The 21410-nt window shown below is 46.9% G+C and overlaps 1 protein-coding gene across 3 annotated transcripts in view; it reads left to right on the plus strand.

The window, feature by feature from the left end:
* The window catches only part of POLA1 (DNA polymerase alpha 1, catalytic subunit), a 306641-nt gene extending 293392 nt beyond the window's left edge, over nucleotides 1–13249 (plus strand). For 2 of the 3 annotated variants that reach the window (XM_065900491.1, XM_065900493.1), the window contains exon 37: nucleotides 12593–13249. In XM_065900491.1, coding sequence (XP_065756563.1) covers nucleotides 12593–12738 — 146 coding nt within the window. In that variant the 3' untranslated portion in view covers nucleotides 12739–13249. The remainder of the gene's footprint in view (nucleotides 1–12592) is intronic. The other variant, XM_065900494.1, reaches the window with a different exon arrangement.
* The last annotated feature ends 8161 nt before the right edge of the window (nucleotides 13250–21410 follow it).

A 21410-nucleotide genomic window follows, 5' to 3' on the forward strand; every position in this document is an offset into this window, starting at 1 on the left:
AATAGCACAAATGGAATTTATCCTCTCTCCATCTCGAGTCCCTCCCCCCCCCCACTGGCTTTGCTTGTGAATGAAAGGGACTCCCACTATGACTACAGGACAGATGGCAGCTGTATATGTTGTATTTGATGCATTTTGAAGTGAACCATATTTTTAAATTCAAGGCCAACGGATGGGCTATTTTGAGGGTGGCAGTAACACTGTACTTCAAGCCTGCTCCACTTCCACAGAATTTATTTAGACTTTTAAAATTGCACAAATAAATAACCTATAATCTGTGCTCAAAATAATTGAGTCGTGATCTATTAGATGTATTGCAAAAATAATAAAAGCAACTCAGGTTTCTGGACTGCCTTTCTTCTAAAGAATGTATGTTTATTTATCTTTATACTATCTCTCATGGATTTTTCTCTCCATATCTATTATATCATCAGACTCTAAGCCTTATGAAGGCAGGCATTTTTTAAATTTATTATTTTGTTTGTTACATTCCACATAAGAGTAAAATCATATGGTCTTTCTCCATCTGACTTATTTCACTTAGCATAATACCCTCAAGATCCATCCATGTTGTTGCAAATGGCAAGATTTTGCCCTTTTTATGGCTGAGTAGTATTCCATTGTGTATATATACACCACATCTTCTTTCTCCACTCATCCATTGATGGTTGTTTCCTTGTCTTTCTTGGCTATTGTAAATAATGCTGTGATGAACGTAAGGGTGCATAAATCTTTTTGTATTCTTTTCGTATTCTTTGGGTAAATAGAAGTGAGATAGCTGGATCATATGGTACTTCTATTGCTAATTCTTTGAGGAATCTCCATACTGTCTTCCATGGTGGCTAAGGCAGGCTTTTTTTTTTTTTTTTGCTGTACGCGGGCCTCTCACTGTCGTGGCCTCTCCCGTTGCGGAGCACAGGCTCCGGACGCGCAGGCTCAGCGGCCACGGCTCACGGGCCCAGCCGCTCCGCGGCATGTGGGATCTTCCTGGACCGGGGCACGAACCCGTGTCCCCTGCATCGGCAGGCGGACTCTCAACCACTGCGCCACCAGGGAAGCCCAAAGGCAGGCATTTTTGTCCGTCTTGTTCATTCCTGTATCCCCAGGGCTTAGAACAGTTATCTGGCACATAGTAGGCACTCAATAAATATTTCTTGAATGAGTTAATAATCCACGCTTCTCCTGTGGGTTCATAGAATTGTAGTGTATTTATTTATTCATATTTTTTAAAATCCAGCTAGAATGTCAAACTGTGCTCCTGAAGTATAGCAGTCATACTGATTTAGTCTTCGATTCCTTCCTTCATCCCTACCCCATCCCAAATTGTGCTTGACACCCTGTGGGTACTCAATAAACATTTGTTGAATGAACAAGTGGAGAGGCCCAAACACGGGTAATTTGCCAGTGGGGGATGTCGTCATTTGGTTGTAGAGATGAACATAGACGAATGCTCCACCTGTCAAGAGTCTCCGAGTTCTCAGCTTTGTGTTAGTCCAGAGTTCTTTACCTGGTATCATGGTTTTCTGGGCTTGTAGTCGAGCATGTTTCAGATTCATATTTTCCCCAGTTTCTAGTTTAACGTTTAATGTTAGCTAAAGCATTCAAGAAAAGGCCCTGATAATGATGCGGTCAGTATTCGTAAGCAGCCCATCCGCTAGTGCCATCTAAATGAAGACATTGCATGCTCTCCGGCGTGAGTGGTCCTGTCTTAACGTGGGAAGGAGGCTGCCCTGCATAGTGGGATGCATCCGTGCTAGCAGTTACATCTCCCTCAGCACCATTTACCTTTTCTGTGGAATTGTGCTTTAGGTATTCTGTCATTCCGTCACATCCTCCACTACCTGCCTCCCTGGATCTCCCCGCTTCCATCTGCGAAGTGAGGGAAATGAGGGCCTAGAGGCTGCTTAACAAGGTCAGAGGGTTCAGAGAATTCAGTGGCTTAATCACAAACTGTACCGTGTAAGAGACACACCGCTCTCCCTTTTAATCATTGAGTCTTAAATGTGACATAGCTTTAAATGGATAGCAACAATTTGCAAATCAGTCAGACCCATTTTGTAATTAGCTTTGGACTAAGCATTAAAAAGTATACATTGAGGATTGTGATAGTAAAAATGCAGAGCAGTGTGTGTATTGTTTGTTGACATGAAGGTGGTGAGTGTCTCTAACTACTAACAGATTCTCTCAAAAGAATGCCTTGATAGAAGCCTTTTTTTTAAGGAGCATCTAGAAGGACTTTCTTAAGTTTTACCACAAAAAAGAACCTGAGAATGTGCAATAGAACTTGTTTGTGGCTTTATTTGAGAAGCATCTGGAATGTGCAGTAGAACTTCCCTGATGTGCTCATTCCGTCTTTTTTTCTCTAATCATTTGACCTTCATCCAAGAAGAACCAAAGAACACACTGAAATAAGAATTCATATTTTTATTAGAGCAGATTTTAGATCTGTAAAGTGAACCATTTGGCCTTGCATGCCCTGGCATCAGCACTGTACCCCGGGGGGAAGATGAGCATGTTCGTTCTAGCATCCTGCATCGACATGGGCTAAAATTCCAAAGACTTTCAGTTGCCTGGGCCATAGATGGGAAATCTTCCGTAAGAGTGCTGAGGAGAACTTGTGCGTTTCTAAATCTCAATCACGCGGGCTGGGGGGCAGGAGAGTGTGAGTTACTCTTTGTGTCCCTCCACACTGAGTTTAGAGGAAAGAGCACGAGCCTTGCAAAAAGCTTCCTGGTCCAGTTTCCTCACGGGTACCGTGTCTCCTCTGTTTAACTTACGGCGTTGTTTTCACCGTAGCTGCGTAGCATCACCATTGTGGCCGTGGACAGTTCAGAAACAAACGGGCATGGCTGTGTTCCACTAAAACTTTATTGATAGAAACAAGTGGCAGCCTGGGTTTGGCCTTCAGGCCATAGTTGGCTAACCCTTGCCCTATAATAATGAAAGGTATAAAACATAAAATACCAAATGTTTTTTGACTGCTTCTAGTAAAGAACCCCATTTGGGAGTCAGCCAGTGTGGTCAGTGCTCGGCCACCCTTGTGAGGAAGAAGCCTAAAGGGACTCTGTCTTTCAAGAGAAAGCCTTCTGTAATTTTTAGGTCACACTTCGCAAATTCTATAGGGAGAATTTACATTCCATTCAGCTTGTGTTTGTCAGTAGCTTCACTTAGGCCACCTAGTCTCACAAGAGCCTTTAGCTTTTCTCTAAGAAAATGCTCCTTCCTTAAGACACACAATTTCCTCAGAGCCTTGATGTAAGTTACGGTAGAGAAAGGATGCCCGTATTAAAATTGCTAAGTAGGCTGGAGCACTGCCACTAGTTACCTCCCCAGGGCAACCCTAGAGTCTTTGATGGGGGAGAAGAGTTGATAGAGAGGGACAACGGCCATCTTGATGACCAACCAGTTAAGGTTTCAAGATATGTGGTCAGTTCTTTTTTTTTTTTTAGTATTTATTTATTTATTTGGCTGTGTCAGGTCTTAGTTGCAGCATGTGGGATCTAGTTCCCTGACCCCAGGGATCGAACCCAGGCCCCCTGCATTGGGAGCGTGGAGTCTTAGCCACTGGACCATCAGGGAAATCCCCTATGTGGTCAATTCTGTTGAAACTGGTAGAGAATCCTACTTAAAGAGTGTCACTGTCATATCCTGGAATGGAGTACACCACGGTCTTTAGGTTTCCAAGAGGCAGAATCATATTAGCTTAATGGAAGAACTTATCCCAGAGAAAGTACAGTATATCAGTTCATAGAATTTAAGAAGGTAGAGGTTGCTAATCCTGATGCCCTGAAAACATTGGTATTTCAGACTTCGTGGTTGGTTCTTTGAGTGGCTGGATTGCTTTAATGTTTAGATTGTATCTGTTGAGTCAGAAATTCAAAACCACATCCATTTTACATAAACATAAAATCCAGAGCAGCCAAAAAAACTACCTAATACAGGATTTACCTTCTTATATTTTCCTTGGATAACGAGTTTGATGTCATTTAATAGTCTGCCTTTGACTTTCTCTTTCTGCTTTTCCTCAGATTTCTTAAGGTCTTAGATTTCCACCCATTCCCTAGGCACGCCACACTGAGTCAGTTACCCCAGCAAGTTGGCAAATAATATATTTATTCATGTTTTCCTGTATTCCCACCATTTGTCCAGGGCAGTGGCCCTCTCTGATAGGTCGTTTCTAAGATGGCACCCCAATGATCCCCATATCACTCTTGTGCAGTAGCCCTCTTCCTTTGCGTGTGGGCTGGACCAAGTGACAAAAGGGATGGGATATCACTTCTGAGATTAAGTTACAAAAGAATCTGACTTCTCTCTTGAGCACGCACTCCGAGGGAAACCAGCTGCCATGTTGTGAGCTTCCCTGTGGATAAGCTCGCATGATGAGATATTGAAGCCTCAGTCCAACAACCTGAGAGGAATATATAGTCATTTATTATATTATTATGTTGCCAGAGTACCTGTTTGATTTGGATTAATCAAAAATGTTCACTTTTCCTCCATAAGGAATGTAATTCTCACCATCTTGGGGTATGACATCTATAGATGCATGATACACAAGTTGGGAGGGAATGTTCACAACCCATGAACAAACATGGAACCCAGGAAAGGCCGAGAGCCCTTGGAATAATTGTAGCTGCATCCATCCTCGGTGTGCAGAAGGGAAAGGGTGTTGAAGGAGGCTTGCCTTAGTGCCAGGATCTAGGCAGGCACAGCCTTTTCTGTCCTCTGTCTAGAAAGTGGAAGTGGCCCTGGGCCCTGATCATCGCATAACTGTTAGCTCCATGTCCAACTATGGCCCAGTCATAGTTCTATCCAGTTTACATGGATTAGAACTGTCCCTGACACAGTAGCATGGGCCATGAGAACAGGAGGCTGGTGAGAAGGGAAGATACCCAGAGGATTAAGGAGCAACCAAGGCAAGGCCTATCGATGTTCTTTTGCCTTTATCCCTAAGAGGACAAGAGCTTAGCTGGTGACACAGCCTTGGGCCCAGACAGGGAGTGTGGAAGCCGTTCCCTTGGGTGCCCCTTGTGCCTATTTGCTACACCCTAAGGGCATTTTTCTTCTTCCACCTGCGGAAAATGATCACTTAAACTGGACTGTAGCTTTTCCCACCTATCTGTCACCATCATTTCAGTGACTAACATTTGTTGAGCATAACTTGATCCCAGAAACTGCCTGGGCACACTAACCCTTCAACCTAGTCATTCCTTAAAGTGAATAAAAATAAGCAGGGGCTTGATGTCCACAGATAAGAGCCCAGAAATGAGTCCAGAATTTCCGATTCCAAAGCCAATGCCAACTCCCAATCTATACTTACTGCATTTAGTACATATCCATTTTCTTTTCCTCCCTCGTCTGCCCTTCCCTCCCAAAATAGAGTGTGCCGGCCCACACCCACACCCTGCTAACTTCCCAGGGTAAATAATTTCCAGGTCCTGTGAGTAGTACATGTAACCAGATAGCACCCAGGTTTAGAAACCATGTAAGTAGAGGTTAAGATAATTAAACATCAAGGTTAGAAATGGTGGGACTTCCCTGGTGGCGCAGTGGGTAAGAATCCGCCTGCCAGTGTAGGGGACACGGGTTCGAGCCCTGGTCCAGGAAGATCCCACATGTCGCAGAGCAACTAAGACCGTGCGCCACAACTACTGAGCCCGCGTGCCACAACTACTGAAGCCCGCGCGCCTAGAGCCCGTGTTCTGCAACAAGGGAAGCCACCGCAATGAGAAACCCGTGCACCGCAACGAAGAGTAGCCCCTGCTCACGGCAACTAGAGAAAGCCCGGGCAGCAACAAAGACCCAGTGCAGCCAAAAATAAAGAAAAAGATAAGAAATGGTATGTGAACAATAAAGATACTCTGTACACTTCTTGGATACTGTTGCTGACGCAAGCCTTTGAAAGCCTGGAGTCTTCAGGAAGAGTGGTACTGGTGGAAAATGTTATTTCAACACTCTAAGGCTGTGAGGTCATTGAAATCAGACATACCTGAAAATTGTGTACTTCTGGTCCTCAGTGGGGGCGGGGGGGATGGGTGTAAACAGCAGAATATGGGAATCTTTAAAACTCAAAACACATCTCTCACCCTCCCTTTCCCCACAAGGACCTATGAGAATGGAGTTGGGTGGTGAACGCTGGATGGATGTATTGAAAAACAAACTTCGCAGTTGGTTCTACTTTCCCACCTCCCAACCCAACTGCCCTCCCACCCCCACCCCAAGTACTGCTGACCTGCAGCTAATCATCTTTGCTCTTGACTGTCATGGAACATTGATTAGATATTAAGATATTTGGAATATTTCCATTTTCTCATGACTTCATGTGTATTAAAAAATAGCACTGGACTTTCCTCGTGGCGCAGTGGTTAAGAATCCGCCTGCCAATGCAGGGGTCACGGGTTCGGGCCCTGGTCCAGGAAGATCCCACATGCCGCAGAGCAACTAAGCCCGTGCGCCACAAGTACTGAAGCCTGCGCGCCTAGAGCCCGTGCTCCGCAACAAGAAAAGCCACCGGAGTGAGAAGCCCACGCACCGCAATGAAGAGTAGCCCCCTCTCACTGCAGCTAGAGAAAGCCCGTGTGTAGCAACGAAGACCCAACGCAGCCAAAAATAAAACACAAATAAATAAAATAAATTTATTTAAAACAATTTTTTTAATAGCACATCAAATCCACTGTAGCTGCCATCTATCCCATTGGCTTTGATGAAATAACAAGCTCATAGAATACAGGGCCATGAAGGGTGTTTGCATTAGCAGCCATAACTGGGAGGGTTTGGGGAGAAACTGACGTGTTTTCTCCTGGGGCAGTAACTCAGAACTCTAGGCCTTTGGTAGAGTTTATCCTTAATAAAACTTAGTTTCATATTGGAAACCGCTTGTTGAAGGTCAACATTTTATTGCTACTTTTTCTGCCCGAATGCAGTATAGAACCATTTGAAGAATAAAATGTTGCTCAATATATCCAGAAGAGTTCCTATAGTTCTGATAGCTAACCGTGTACAATACTCTTTTATACCATAATGATGGCTCTTTTTAAACATTAGGGTAGTTTTTAAAAAAGGCAATAAAGTCATTGTAATTCATAGAACATGCTGTAATACAGAGATACATGTAAAATACAATCTGTGTACCTGATTGCAGGTAACAGAGTTAAATGTGCCAGTAATTTCAAACACACTTTGATATTTCCTATAATAAAATACAATGCAGAAAAATTAAATATCCAATATCAATGGATTCTAAATGGATTTGATATTTCTTTTTGTCCTTTCCCATGAAGAGTAATTTATTTCCCTTTTGAAAGTGTGGGCAGAATGATTACTAGCGCACTGTAATGTAATTGTGTTGCATTGATAAAATAAAAATTGTCCTTTATCTGTGTCCTGATAATGTTCAATTTACAGGCTGGCTTCTCTGCCACCTCTTCAGTGCTTTGAGTATTCCAGCTCTCCTCCCTTCCTGCTCTGAGAGCGCACAGAACTGTTTGAAATCCACTGGTACAATTGTCAAATCAATTATTCATTCTCTGCAATTATGCTCGCACAAAGAACATTTTGCTGGTCTGAATGATGATTAAATTAACAGCTATTCCAGCTGCCTGATAACATCTAATAGAATATTCATAAGCCCAAAATGGAATGAATTATCTCCATTAACTTCATCATGCTCACTTAATTACATGCTTGTTATTGTATTTACACCTTGTTAGATACCGCTGAAGCTGATCCAGTGGCTGGCCGGGAATTGGAAGCGTCTGTCATGGGGCAGTTGGAGCGCGTTTTGTAGGAAATGCTATTTATTTTAAATGCTCCACCTGCTGGGAGCCGAGGTTAGTCAGCAGCACTGAGATGAATTGGGAAACGGGGTGTAAAAAGAAATAATGTGCTTCTGACAGGCTCCGTGGCTTTTAAGTTGCTCTCATTCAGCCACTTCACAAAAAATTATTTTATTCCATCTCTCAGTGATGATGACATGATTGCTTTTGGGTAATCATTTACCATTCTGATTTTATTTTTTGAAGTAAATTGTCTGAAGTAATAGGTTCTTGGAATTACAGCGTGCCTTGCTTTTTTCTTAGAACTTTATTTAAGCTTGTCTTCCAGCATTTAACCCGAGTCCCCTCTTTCGTTTGATCTTCTAACTTTATTTATACAACAGTGCTTAATGATCCTACACAATGTGTTTTTTTTCCCTCTCTGTACCCCCCCAAAAAGAAAAATTCTGTCCAGTGTGGTTGACAGTACTTTTTATAACCTCAGCAAGAGGGCTTGCATGGGCAATTTTCTTCCGACATGACAAATACAAACACCCAAAACCCAACCCTGATAGAGTCACTTCATCCAGTTGAAAGGAAATTTTTGATCTCTTTCAAGGTGACTCTTTCTCCACTGAAACATGGTAAGGGGCACGACTCTCCCCTTCTATTTTTCACTCTAGATGTGGCATTCTTTATGCCGGCTCACCCTGTCTGCTCCCCTCTTCCATGGCCCTCTGCTCTTTCCAAACTTCCAAGCACCAGCCCTTCATGGTGGTGGCACCCGGCAGCGCCTCCCTTCTCTTGGAGAGGGAAGGGCGCTGTTCGCCACCACCAGGCCGCAGAAAGCCTCTGTTTATTGAACGTGAACCAGACCAGTGACGGAGAGAATTATAATCACACTTCTAAATACTTGTCAGATCAGCCCAGTAGAGCACTTGAGCTAAACCATGGATATTTTATTCTGTTGGAAGGCTGTATTGTGGTATCAACAGAAAAGAAGAGAAAAAAAATGGAAGATAATTATTTATCAGTAGGACTGGAGCTGGATAGTGGACTAACAGAAAGACTCTTCAGCCCTTAGAAATATTTTAACATCTAAGACGTGATTTAACAGGCGACAGTGGTCCTCTAGGCATTGGTTAGTTGATGAATGCATCGTATGCTGTGTGTGCCTGGCACTGTGCCTTGTAAATTTTTTTCTAAGTAAGAATTCAATGGGAGATGATGTTTTTTCTTTCTTATTTTGATGGAGAAATGTTTAATACTTGTCATTTGATTTGGGGCCCTAAATGTGTTTGTCTTTGAAACAGGGATATCACTTGATATCTTTCAGATCCCGTGCATTGTCCAGACTCGGTTATTGTTTGATATTCAGGAGAAAGACAGCCAGGCTAGAGGCTCCAACAGCTCTCTATGGGTCGGATGGTTTTAAATAGTAAAGAGGTTTTCTTTCAAAATTCCCAAAGCTTCCTGCGTTCCACACCTTATAGCAAAGCTCACGTTGCATTGAGGGAGGGAGGCTACGGATTAGAAAAGGTGGGAAATCAGAGAACGGTATGGTGGGAAGCCATGCAATTAAAAAACTGACTGAAATTATTACCTGATTTCATAATTGACAGAATATTTAATTCAGATATAGTAAATTGACACACCTCTACACAGAGACAATTATGACTGACTGTATAACACCTGACAGAATCAATTATAACTGACTGTTGTTTGATACCTTTGCACGGAAATAAATGAAACAGACATTCAGAACAGAGACGGCTGCTGCCTGTGTGCCTAAGCCTGCCTTAATTGAAAGAAAATAACCAGCAGGCGATGTTAAAATGTCTCTGCCTCGTGCTTCTAGTTCAGGGTGTTTCGTTAAGTCCAAAAAGGGTTTTACAAAGAGTAAAGCTGAAAAGAGATTTCCAGTGTACTGACACGGAAATAAAATATCTGAAATAGAGATGGTTTCCTTAGATGAGAGAATACTCCACTTTTTAAAAAAAATAGTTCTGACATCTTATTTGATCAGTTGGCTTTTAAATAAAATATTTAAGACAAGTTCAACATGCAGATGACGGTCTAGTTCATCCCATGTAGAAAATACTGTAGGTTGCATGATTTTGAGGTTTTAGACTCTAATTAGTAGAAACCAACTTTTAAATTAGCAGTTCATTTTCTTGTCTGATAAAATATTGTGTGAATAGTTAATCGTCTGGTCTGACTCGGTTTTCATTGTTTTCATAGGGCTTGGGGACAGGATATTTTTGGTGATGAGTGTATAACCCTAAGGAATCATCATGTAGAAAGGACCAGGGTAAAAAAGCTGTAGATACGTGTTCCTCAAATGTTGTTCCCAGGAAAAGTAGATTCGCTTTGCTGGTGTATTAAGATGAGTGCCTTCCAGTGTTACTTCAGTCCACTAGAGTATATTTTGCTGGTGTGCTCGTGTGTTCCTTCCCTGTCTTGAAGTTTGGGTTTTTTTGTTGGTTGTTGAGACAGCAACAGCCATGGCCAGTGGCATCTCTGTGGGTGGGACGGGATGGCTGCACGTCTTCTCCGCCTCTTGCCTGATGTCCTCTTGAAATCTTTTAACAGTTGTTGCTTCGGGTCAGGTGCTCGTGAGATGGCCTCTTTCCTGACTCCCAAAACTGGAACAGGGTGAAGGAATCAGGTTCTACCGGCTACATTAACTGGTTTCCACCATTTAACCCTGGGATTTTCCCTTGAGTTCTAAAGTGGTGGGTGGGTGTAGCATTAAGGGAAACAGAGTGACAGAAGCCTAACGTGGGTGGCCCAGGTGCCCGAAGCAGGGAGAGAAAAACCACGAAGAAGGGGTGAGCCCTTTCCCCACCTCAGCTCCCACCCTCGATGTGGCCTGTGACAGCTCGTGCAGTTCTGTTTCCTAGAAGACCTTCCAAACATTATTGAGTCAATTCTCATTGGGGAAGCAAGTAGGAGCTTTTTCCTGCATCTCTAACCGGCGTGGAATGGTGCCTGGGCTGTATTGACCGGCTATGGGATATGCTGGCGGTCACAGTTGTCTTTCACGAGGAAGAGCACCAAGTGACGCTGGTTGTCATTCTAACTCCGCTGTGTAGCAGCGTAAATAGTCCCCTTTCTAACCAACCTGGTGGGAAAAGTCAATATCCCATCAGCAGAGGAGGTAAACACATCAGGAGCTGTGCCCTCTCTCTTCCTCCCCTGCTCTGTCTCACCACAGCTCTGTAAATGTCTCTCCCCGTCACACATGCATTTGTGTCATTCACATGCATGGGGCGCTGGCCTCGGGCCGCCACTGCTCGGGCCATTGTTGTGTATTCCCAGACTCCGATAATTAGAACTCAAAGTGTCTCTCTCCTCGCTTAACGATGCACCCCCTCTCTCTCTTCTCGCCTCTTTCCACCCCCTTTGGGCATTTAAATCCTCTCTACAAAACTTTTTGTTGTTGTTTTTTGAAAGGCAATTGATGTAATTTAGAAAAGGTTGTGGAGAACAAACACGAATGTGTAGCTAAGGAACAAAAACCTGGAGACCAAGTTTTCATTTTCCAGGTGCTTTGTAGACTTCTCTGTTGCTCTGTTGTTTCCGTGGGGTTTTTTCTTTTGGTGACTGATGTGCACTCCCTTCCGTGTTTCCTTCCCGATGCTTTCCTATCCCGGGGCGCCGGACAGCCTCGCTCCCCCCAGCCTCCTTGGCCCAGGCCAGCATCTGGGAGCCTGCCCGTCTCTATCTGGGAGCAGTGACACGGGGTGCAGGGACAGTGAGGGGCACGGGGCACAGTGAGCCTTGCCGAGCGTGGGCTCAGGGTTTTGGCTACCTGGGTTTGCTGTTTCTGCATCCTAGATCTCCAGCTATGTGCCCTGGGGCAAGTGACTTAACCGCCCAGTTTCCTCAGCCATCAGATGGGGAATTCTTTTTAGAAGGGCCTCTCCAAACACCTCACAGGGTTCCTGAGCAGCTTTGAACAAAAGCTGTATCATCTTAACCACTCTGGGCAGGGTTGGCAACCCCAGGGCTCACCCCCGTCCCCAAAAGACCAGACCTGGGTATCTCTGCCCAGTGCTCCTTCCAAAGAACCAAATGTAGAGGTCTCACACCCTGGGGAGGGAAAGGAAGGACCCTCTCTCTCCGGCTGAGAGTACCCTTTTCTAAGGCCAGGGATGAATGGGGTGGAAGGAGCAGAGGAAGGACGGCTGCACCCCTCAAGTTCACGGGCACACAGTGTGGACAAAGAAGAAAAAAGCAATCTTGCCAATGGGCAGGTACTCTCCAGACAGCCCACCCCTTGCCTCTGAGCAGAGGAGATTTTGTGTAGCAGAGGGACGCAGATGGAAGGGACTAGAAGAAACTAACTAGGTCCAGCTGATCTGGGGAGTTTGAGTTGGGAGGCTCCGCCTGCCTTTTGAGACAGACTAGTTCCTGCCACATCCGAACTTTGCATGCCGTTGTGTGCATGTGCTTGACAGTGCCGCGAATCCGGTGTCTGGGAGTGGAGTTCACCTTGCTTGCCGCACACGGCCGTGCACCTGCTGTTCCCGTCAGTCGTCAGTCGAGGGTGGCTCTGTCCCCAGTGCGCTGAGTCAGCTAGGTACTGAGAAGTGGCGGGCAGGGGGAAAGAAGAAAGGCTTCTACAGAGGAATCTTGGGGTCCTTTCCCCACCCCACCCCCCCGGCATGGGACTGGCCCCAGGGGTAGACCAGCCACAGGACTGTGAGGACATCTGACCTGGAGGTGAGAACAGAATGCACAGCCCCTGCTTCTGGTACTTGAGCAATACTGAATGCTCTTTAAACGAAGCTGCCTCTGAGACTTGTAATCCTTTTACTTTTATTTCTTTTTAGATAAGTTGAAGAAGCAGTTTTTTACTCCCAAAGTTCTTCAGGACTATAGAAAACTCAAGAACACAGCAGAGCAGTTCTTGTCCCAAAGTGGCTACTCCGAAGTGAATCTCAGCAAACTCTTTGCCGATTGTGCTGTGCGGTCCTGAGGGGTTCCCGGAAGTGGACGCTCGGGGGCGGTGGAAGGAAGACCCGCATCCTCGGCACCTGCACCATGGCCCTGGCTGCTTCTCCTGCATCGCTTTTCCTTTGGGACTACATATCATGTTTGTGTGGATGTTGCTTGGGAGGGGGATTATTAAGGGGGAAGGAACCGCAAAAATATTTAATCTACCAAGCACCAGAGAACAGCAAAACCGCCTTCCTCTGACAGTATACCTCGTGCTGTTGAAACACCACCTGGAGATGGCTGCTTCACATTCGCATTGGGGACTGGATTTCTAGGGGAGGGGTCGGTGAGGGAAGAGAAATTGAGAGTGGCTGGGATGCAAGTCGCCCCAAGCTTTGCCCCAGGACCTTCAGCAGAGGCGCCCCCAGAAAGAGGGGGGTTCGTGGAGCTTGGTCGGAGGGCTGACACTTTGCCTTTTCACGGGCCAGTTAAATCCAGTCTGAACCCAAGTGCTTCCCGGGCTGCTGGCTCCAGGAGTGGCTATCCTTTTCAGTCTTTCTATCATACAGGTCGCCGAGGGGGGAGATTTAGAAGCCTTGCACTAACTAAATAGATTAAACAGAGCTTACTTGTGTATTGAATTTCTCCAAAGCCCAACATGCACGCGTACATGCACACTGGGCAGCCGTTTCACACTCACCTTCCTCTTTTATTTCCTCAAGTAGAAAATCTAGGTAAAGGTTTATACAAAAGGAAAGCACATGTTAAATAATTTCATATCCTATAGCATTTCATTAAAAATGTGTATAGGTTGGGGTGAGGATCATTGTGTTATATTCAGAGAAACTGGGGGGAGAGATGGTTAATCGGCCCTGGCGCTGTTTTTCTCATTTCTTCAGAACGGTGCCTTTTTGCCAGAAGCCAAACGTATTTCAACGTATCAGTCTTTCCTTTCTTACGTTCTTGGTAAGATTATACTAACAAAACATATTTCCCCTTGTACAACTATGCTATATTCTTAAAAAATATCTACCTATGGATTTTCATAAAAGAAACATATGCTGTGCTTTTTCTCTCACTTCAGAATAAAGCTTTCTAAAGGGAAATCAGTTGCAGTGACTCCTTATCAGGTGCAAAGACTGGACTGGAGAGGGCAGCCAGGAGTAAGGGATGACTGGAGACCATCCCATTCCCAAACCTCAGCCCGCTCAGGTCTCCACTCAGAGATCCTCGGTGTGATGTATGTTCCAGTGTTCTGAGTGGCATTTCCATGCACTTTGTGTCCTTTAAGAGATGAAGTATGGCTTCTCATGTGCTTTGCTGACTTGGACAGCCAAAGAGAGCTAAGCCAAGAGCCCAGTGCTGTCTCCTTTTGGAAAGCAAGGCTGATGGCTCCTGGGAGAAAGGTCACCCGGCTTGGACCCTAGTAAAGGCTTACTTGTTGAGCAGTGGAGGTGACGCTGCCCTGTATCTTGCTTCGCCTTCTCTTTTCTTTCCCTCACCCTCTCCCCATTTCTCCTCTGTCTCCTATACGCGGGTTCTAAGTAGAAACGCTGGGTTAATGGCCGTGTCGGTTAATTAATTAATGCCTTGGCACCTCAGGCTCTGCAACCTATCAGAAGTTGCAGCACCCAGGCTGCTCTGGGAAGCTAAGGATTAGGTGGTTTTTCCTTGCTGTTACCGTAGAGGGTTATAGAGACGGTTCTCTAATGTATGCTTCCCGAGCCCGCACTCCCACTTTGCTTTCCGAAGAGAAGGCGCATTTTCCTTGATTTCTGGGACCCGGGGTGATTATGGTAAATACAAATAGAGGGTTATCTTCAACTTGCTCATCAAGAAACTCCAGGAGGGCTTCCCTGGTGGCGCAGTGGTTGAGAGTCCGCCTGCCGATGCAGGGGACACGGGTTCGTGCCCCGGTCCAGGAAGATCCCACATGCCGCGGAGCGGCTGGGCCCGTGAGCAGTGGCCGCGGAGCCTGTACTCCGCAACGGGAGAGGCCACAACAGTGACAGGCCCGCGTACCGCAAAAACAAAAAAAACAAAAACAAATCACTAAAAAAAAAAAGAAACTCCAGGAGACAGAAACAGGTTCTCACTGGTCTGCTTCTTGTCCCTGCATCTAGATTGTAATCACGGTGAGGGCAGCAACCATTTCTGTCGAAAGTCCGTAGAAAGTCAGACATTTCTTAGTACAGTTCCCGAAAAGAGTTAACACAGTGGTTGATGTTTTTTAATTCAGATCAGTAACTCCAGGTTAGTTAAGAGGCTTTTCTGAGAGGCACCTAAGGATTCCAGGAGGCATCTGAGGATTCCAGGATTTTATAGAAAGTTGAAACTGCGACTCTGTGAATTCCAGTGGATCTCTCTGTGGGAAGATTGGAACATGGCATGGTCACTTTTCCCTGAGAAAGGTTTCTACTCCCTGATTTGCGTCGGTTGTCAGCGCATGGGTACAGAGGTGCTGCCCACTTCTTTGTCAGGGGGGAGCCTCCCCATATGTCTCCGCAGGCTCCCTGGCGTGAGTGTTAAGCTCAGGTGAGAAAAGTGCAACAGGCTGGGTTCAACACTAGAGAGTGGCAGGGCCTGGTAAACCCAAGTGGCCATGTCCCGTCCAAAGGGGGCAGCAGCTACTCAGCAATTCTGGGAGGGACAGAGCCCAGGGTGGCCATACGATCTGGTTTTCAAGCGAAGCCAGGAATCCAGATATGCCACGAAGTGTCTTGATTTCTAAACCTTGGCGACTGATTTTTAAAAATAAAATTCTAAATGCTGTGGGCCAGACTAAATTACTCTAGGCTAAATTTAGGGCACTAAATTTCCTTTAGTGCCCTAAAGGAACCCATCTGAAAGGGGCATGTTTCCTGTTGAATTTAGGGTGTGCCTACAACAGGGAGCACATCTATCTAGCAAGGGTCACAACGTGCTCTCAACTCTCCTTCATGTAAAGGGGAACAGGGGAGGCCAGAAGTTGAAAATCGTCCAAGAGCTTGCTCAGTTAAGGTTTTAATTTGTCTAGGAAACAGACGGGGTTCGTCTCAAGACTGTTGCCCAAGACGTGGGGCTAATCAAAGTTGACAGACTGGAGTTTGGGACAGGCTGGTGAAAGGGGATGAATTCGGTGCCCCTCACAGCCACTCCCTTCTCCAGCCCATACCTCCTCTTACCAACAACACACATACAGACACACCTCAACACGCCTTTTCGAACATAGCATTTAAATTAGTTTGGCAAGTAATGCAAAGATAAAGAAACTCCAAAAGCAGATTTCCCTATCTTGTGTCAGGGTTTTGTGAAAAACACACTAAACCCCAGACCCTCAATTCAGTTCCCCCATCTCTCATCCCAAAGTTTAACCCGCCTCGCCTTTCCTTTCTCCTCTCTCTCTCTCTCTCTCTCTCTCTCTCACTGCTCACCTAAATATTTCTTAATTGAACGGTTTGCTGTGGAGCTTCCTTATAGCAGTTTAATAGATTAACTCATCTGAGCCAGCCTCAAATTTCAGATTAAAATTCCTTCATCCCGAAGGCAGCATTATCAGGTTGTTGGAGGCTGTTTTCAAACCTTGGTTTTGAATAGCAGCGGCTCTGCATTAATTTAACCACTAAGCTAATAAGTAGGTTTCGTTTTGTTATGCTAAGCTTTATTGCTTTTCTTTTGATCAGAATGGTGGTGTTGAGCAAAGCAGCAGACAAGGCATTCTTTGATGAGGGAATTAGCGCTCCATTCTTCCTCTATTATTCATAGCACAGTGGAATATGTAAGTACCTGAGGGTGTCAAAGGAGCGCAGGTTCTATTGCAAAGTGCTCGCCTTGTTTCTCTCAATAGCTGACTATGAGATGATAAACCGCTTAATACACTGTGCTAATTGGATGAGAGCAAAAAGAGATGGGAATTAAGGCGAGGCAAAAGGAGAAAGTGCAACCAGCCTTCAATTCACTCTTTCACCACTTTACCAGCACCAAAGGAGGCACAAGCTTTCTATAAGCAGACTAGAGGTTTTGTGCAGAGATAAAATGAACGTGTTAGTGGATTCAAGTAATACACTAATTATTGCACAGTATAAATACCACTACTGGTTTTATAACAGGGAGGTAAACTTCTTTTGAGAGGGTTATAGGATTGCTTGGCAGTGGTGTAGAACCTAATAAGGGCCCAGAGTAATAACCCCCTGGATTAACAAAATTGCTGCTTGTAGAAGTATGATTCAGACTTTTACGAAGATTTCCAGAGAATGAATAAAAATTACTGAATGACATTTCTTAATGTACAACTGGTAATCACTCCCTTTTCTTTAAAGGAAAAAATGTATACTTCAAACTGGACTGTTAATCACGTCTAGGGACAACACAACTTTTGCCTTTGAAAAATACTTCTCCCCCCTCCTCGCCGCCCTCCCCCCCCCCCCCCCCCGCCCCGGTCAGGTGACAGCTTTTCTTCTCCCCGCCCCCCAGCCAGGCTGCCACTGTCACTTAAATACATAAGCAATTGCTCCGTGGAACTCGGTGTTCCAAAATACCATTTTAGGGCCCGTTTAAGACTCCCTTCATTCAGACACACTTCTGTGTATACACATACGTGCATGCTCACGTACACATTTTTTTCCTCTGAAAGCAAGTTGAAGTAACTTACATATAATTTCCTTTCCTCTAACATCAGCCCCTTTTCCATTCTAGTAAGATCTTTGCACTCAAGATGATATGAAAAAGAGAAGTACAAGTGCCTTGTCTCTTGGCATTACAGATCAAAACCAATAATAATAAGTGTTTGCCCCAATGGGGGGCGGGGGTAGTAGGAGAAAAAAAAGTGGGAAGCTGGCCGGGACCAATAGTGGTGACTTTAGCTGAAGACTGAGTTTCAAGTCCCAAAACCTTCCTCTTGGCGGTCACTCTCCTTAATTCATCCACTTTCTGTCTTTCTCACACAAACCTAAGCTGTCCTCCCTAACTGTCCACAGTCCAGCCCATGGGTAGCTGGTGATGGAAGAACACTTAGGGGCACCTTCTGAAAATACTTTGCCAACTGCTCCCTTCTTGCCTTGCCTTTTGGGGCTCCTTCCGGATCTGGCTAGCCTGTCTGAAAATGTAGCAAATTAACTTAGCCTTTCCCCTCATCCTTCCCACAGAGGCCAGACCGGGCTCCCTCACCCCTCACCCAAAATGCTGTAGGGGTGGCCCTGGGAAGGCGGGTGGTGGGGCATTTCGGCCTGGGTGTGATAGGGAACAGCAGTACCCCCATCACAGGGGCTCTCCCGGACTCCCCTGGGCTCTGCACGGCCTCCTCTAGGGTGGAAGAGGTTTGCTTAGGGTTGGGGGGGTGGGGTCAGCCGCTCCCAGCATTGTGACCGCGTTCCCAGATATTGGGGCCAAATTGGGTTGCCATTCATTAATAATGCTCACAATAAGATTAAATCATTCTGGAAAATCTCATAAAATCCCCCTAAGTACGCTCCAGTGGCTCTTTCCAATCCCCATCATTCAGCACTTGGGGAGGTTTGGAAGGAGAAGAAAATTGGTTTCTTTGCTTCTAATGCTGCTTTGAAAAGATACTCAGAGTTTGTCATGCGTGACATGTCACATGTTTAATGTGGACTTGCTGGAAGTCAGGGGGTCTTTGGCGTGTGATATTTATGGGGAATATTAAGTGCAGAATGAGGTCCCTCCAGCTGGGGAAAGTTGAAAGAATAGGAGGCCCAGGACCGGGCTTGTTTGCGGCATCAGAATGACATAGGATTAAGAGTTTGTAAAACAAGGCAAGGGGTTCTCATTGGCCAGTAATAAATGTAATCCTTGGAGGTAATTTCACGCAATTTGCTTCTGCTCCATGGAAGGGTCAAATGAGAAAAAATGACTTAAAAAAGACTTCATTAACAGGAAAAAAGAACAGATAGAACCCTAGGACAAATGCTGGAAACAAAGCTATACAGAGAAAATCTTACACAGAAGCATACACATACGTGTTCACAAAGAGAGGCAAAGTGGGAAAAATCATAAATCCTGCTCCCAGAGACCACCTCCTCAACCTGGGGTGATTCGCTGTCAAAACTCCCGAGTAGCCCTGCCCACCCCAGGAAAGCGGCCTTCACCCCAGGAGACCCTGTGGAGTCTGAAGGCTTGAGACACTCAGACCTCGGGGGATGTCCTAGAAAGTTCCCGCCGGGCCTGCAAACCCCGAGAGAGGAGCGTGCGGCGGAAGGGTTGAGCGGAGGTAGTTGGCGCCTACTCCCGGTGCCCCGGGCCGGGCCCCCGCTTGCGAGCGCCACCCTCGCAAGCCCAGGGCCGGGGCCGGGTGGCTCACCGCCAAGGTCGACGGCCAAGGTCCGGGGAGCCCCCTCAGCCCTGAACCCCGCGAGCATGCTCCCCAAGGTGTCCGGGGGACGGGGAGCTGCGGCTTTCCGGCCCGGCGGGTGAACCGAGGACGCCCGAGCCGGAGCGCGGCAGCTGCAGAGCGCGTCGCCCACCCCCGAGTCACCGCTGACCTCTGCCCGCCCCCGCACCTGCCCCTCGGCCGCGCACGCCTGCGCCCTGGGCCGCGAGAGGACCCGCCCCCCCCTTCTCTGGGGCGCGGCCGGGGAGAGCGCGCGGAGCCCGGCGGGTCCGGCCCGGAGACACGCCCGCGACCCCCGCCGCGATCGACTGTCCCGCGGCCTGGCGGGGCGGCGGCACCGGCTCCGAGAGCCGCGCTCGTCACGCCGCAGCATACCGCACCACCCCCCCACGCCTGCCCCTCTCCCCAAAGGTCCAGCGCGCTAATTACTGCAAATTGAAACTAATTAAGCTTCTCTTCCCTTTCCCATCACCCTGGGAGCGTTGGCGAGACCCGGCCCCCGCGGGCGGGCTTACACCGAGCGGTCACCCGGCGGGGCGCAGGCAGGGCCCGGGGGAGGGAGAAGGTACCGTCGTCGCCGGCGAGGGGTGCGCCCAGGAGGGTGCAGACTGCAAATCTGTTTGGGTCTCCTCGCGAAACCTGAGTTGTTTAGATTTTTTTTTAAGTATATACATTTCCCAATGCCTGGATAAGTGATGTAATGACATTTGTCGAGTTAAGATCTGCCACTTGGATACCCCTCGCTGCCTTTCCATCACTGTTCCTGCGTTCTCTCCCTCTCCCTCCCTCCCTCCCTCCCTCCCTCCCTCTCTCTCTCTCTCTCTCTCTCTCTCTCTCTCTCTCTCTCTCTCTCCCTCCCTCTCTCTCTCTCTCTCTCTCTCTCTCTGTCACACACACACACACACACACACACACACACCCTGCTACCCGCGCGTGTACCGTGGAGCCCGCCCCCTCGGAAGCCAGCGCCTGGGCTCCTCGCTCTCGCCATTACCTGTCATCTCGGACTGCGCACTTCCTTGTACGTGGCACTTTCCACAAGCAGTTTCCTTCGTTTTCCGAGCCAACACTCCCGCTCGCTTCAAATTTCTGTCTTCACCGTCAATAATGCCTACGGTACACCCTCCCTCCCTCAAGCCCACCCCACCTCTGGGCCCCGGGCCCCCCAGCTCCCGCTGCTACACGAGCCGGGAAAGCCGAGATGCTCGTGGAAAGCGCCGCGGCGTCAGCGATCTTAACCTTCGTAGGAAACCCTACGGATCCTTTCAGGATCAGATTCAAACCAGGGGCCTCTGCCAGGAAAACGCGAGTTCAGATAAACCCTGGAGGTGCCGGGGCGCAGGAGCCCACGCCCGGCCTCTGGGGGGCTCCCTACTACTGTCCCCTCAGAGCCTGTAGAGAGTATTCACACTTCCTTTTGTTAAACATATATATATATTTTTTATTATTTTGAGCGTGACACTTCTCCACTAGATAGCAAGGAAAAGTGATAACAGTTACACATTACACAAAAGTACTGTACGATTGCCTTTACCTTGAAGGTTTCGGAAGCCTCTACAGTTAATAAGTTAAATAAAGGGCTTGAGTACATAAATATTTGTCTAGGAACCCTACCGTATCTACAACACAGTAAGAATCTACAAGAGGACAAACTTTTACCATACCACGCTGAGTGCAATTGCGTTATAACATTTCAAATATACAAAGCTCTGTTCTTTTTTTTTTTTTTAATAACAATGGTATGTACAGAATCAATAATCACAGTTTGGTGACTTCAACAGTCCATATTCTAGCAGAGTATTTCCCTTTGGTTTGATATAAAAACCTTGGTTGGTGTATGATAAAGAAGAGAACAAGAACAAGATGCCCCTTTCCGTTAAGTGCACTGTTAGCTATCTTACAGATTCGCATTCGCTTCCCCGGCCCGGAGCCGGGGCCCACGCTGGGGAGATAAACTTAGAGCGCCAAAATGCTATTAGGAAAATTTAAAAAAAGCTAAGTAGAGTGTCAGGAGGAAGAGAGGTTGGGCTTTTAAATTTTTTAACTTCAATACCAGGTGTCTTAGGGAGAAAAACCTCCCGGATATTTTCAGTAAAAGAACGGGGGAGAGTGGACGTTCAAGTTGGAGCGAGGTTGGCAGAAGCAGGCGCAGGGGCAGAGGCAGGGGCAGGGGCAGGGGCAGGGGCAGGGGCGGGTGGACAGCCAGCCGAGGAGGTGCCACGTCCGGTAGCGCCGAGGGCTGCCTTGCCCGCGTCCAGGCTGCTGCGAAGGCGGCTGCGCTCTCTCAGTGCCGTCTCGGGAGTGTGCTGGTCCTCTGTTTCCATTTGGTCTTAAGTGGTGCTGAGTGAGGTGACCTTTCCGGATCGCGCCTGGGGCGCGAGGGTGGA

The sequence above is a fragment of the Phocoena phocoena genome, chromosome X (assembly GCF_963924675.1).
Source record: "Phocoena phocoena chromosome X, mPhoPho1.1, whole genome shotgun sequence".
In the NCBI taxonomy this organism is placed as follows: Eukaryota; Metazoa; Chordata; class Mammalia; order Artiodactyla; family Phocoenidae; genus Phocoena; species Phocoena phocoena.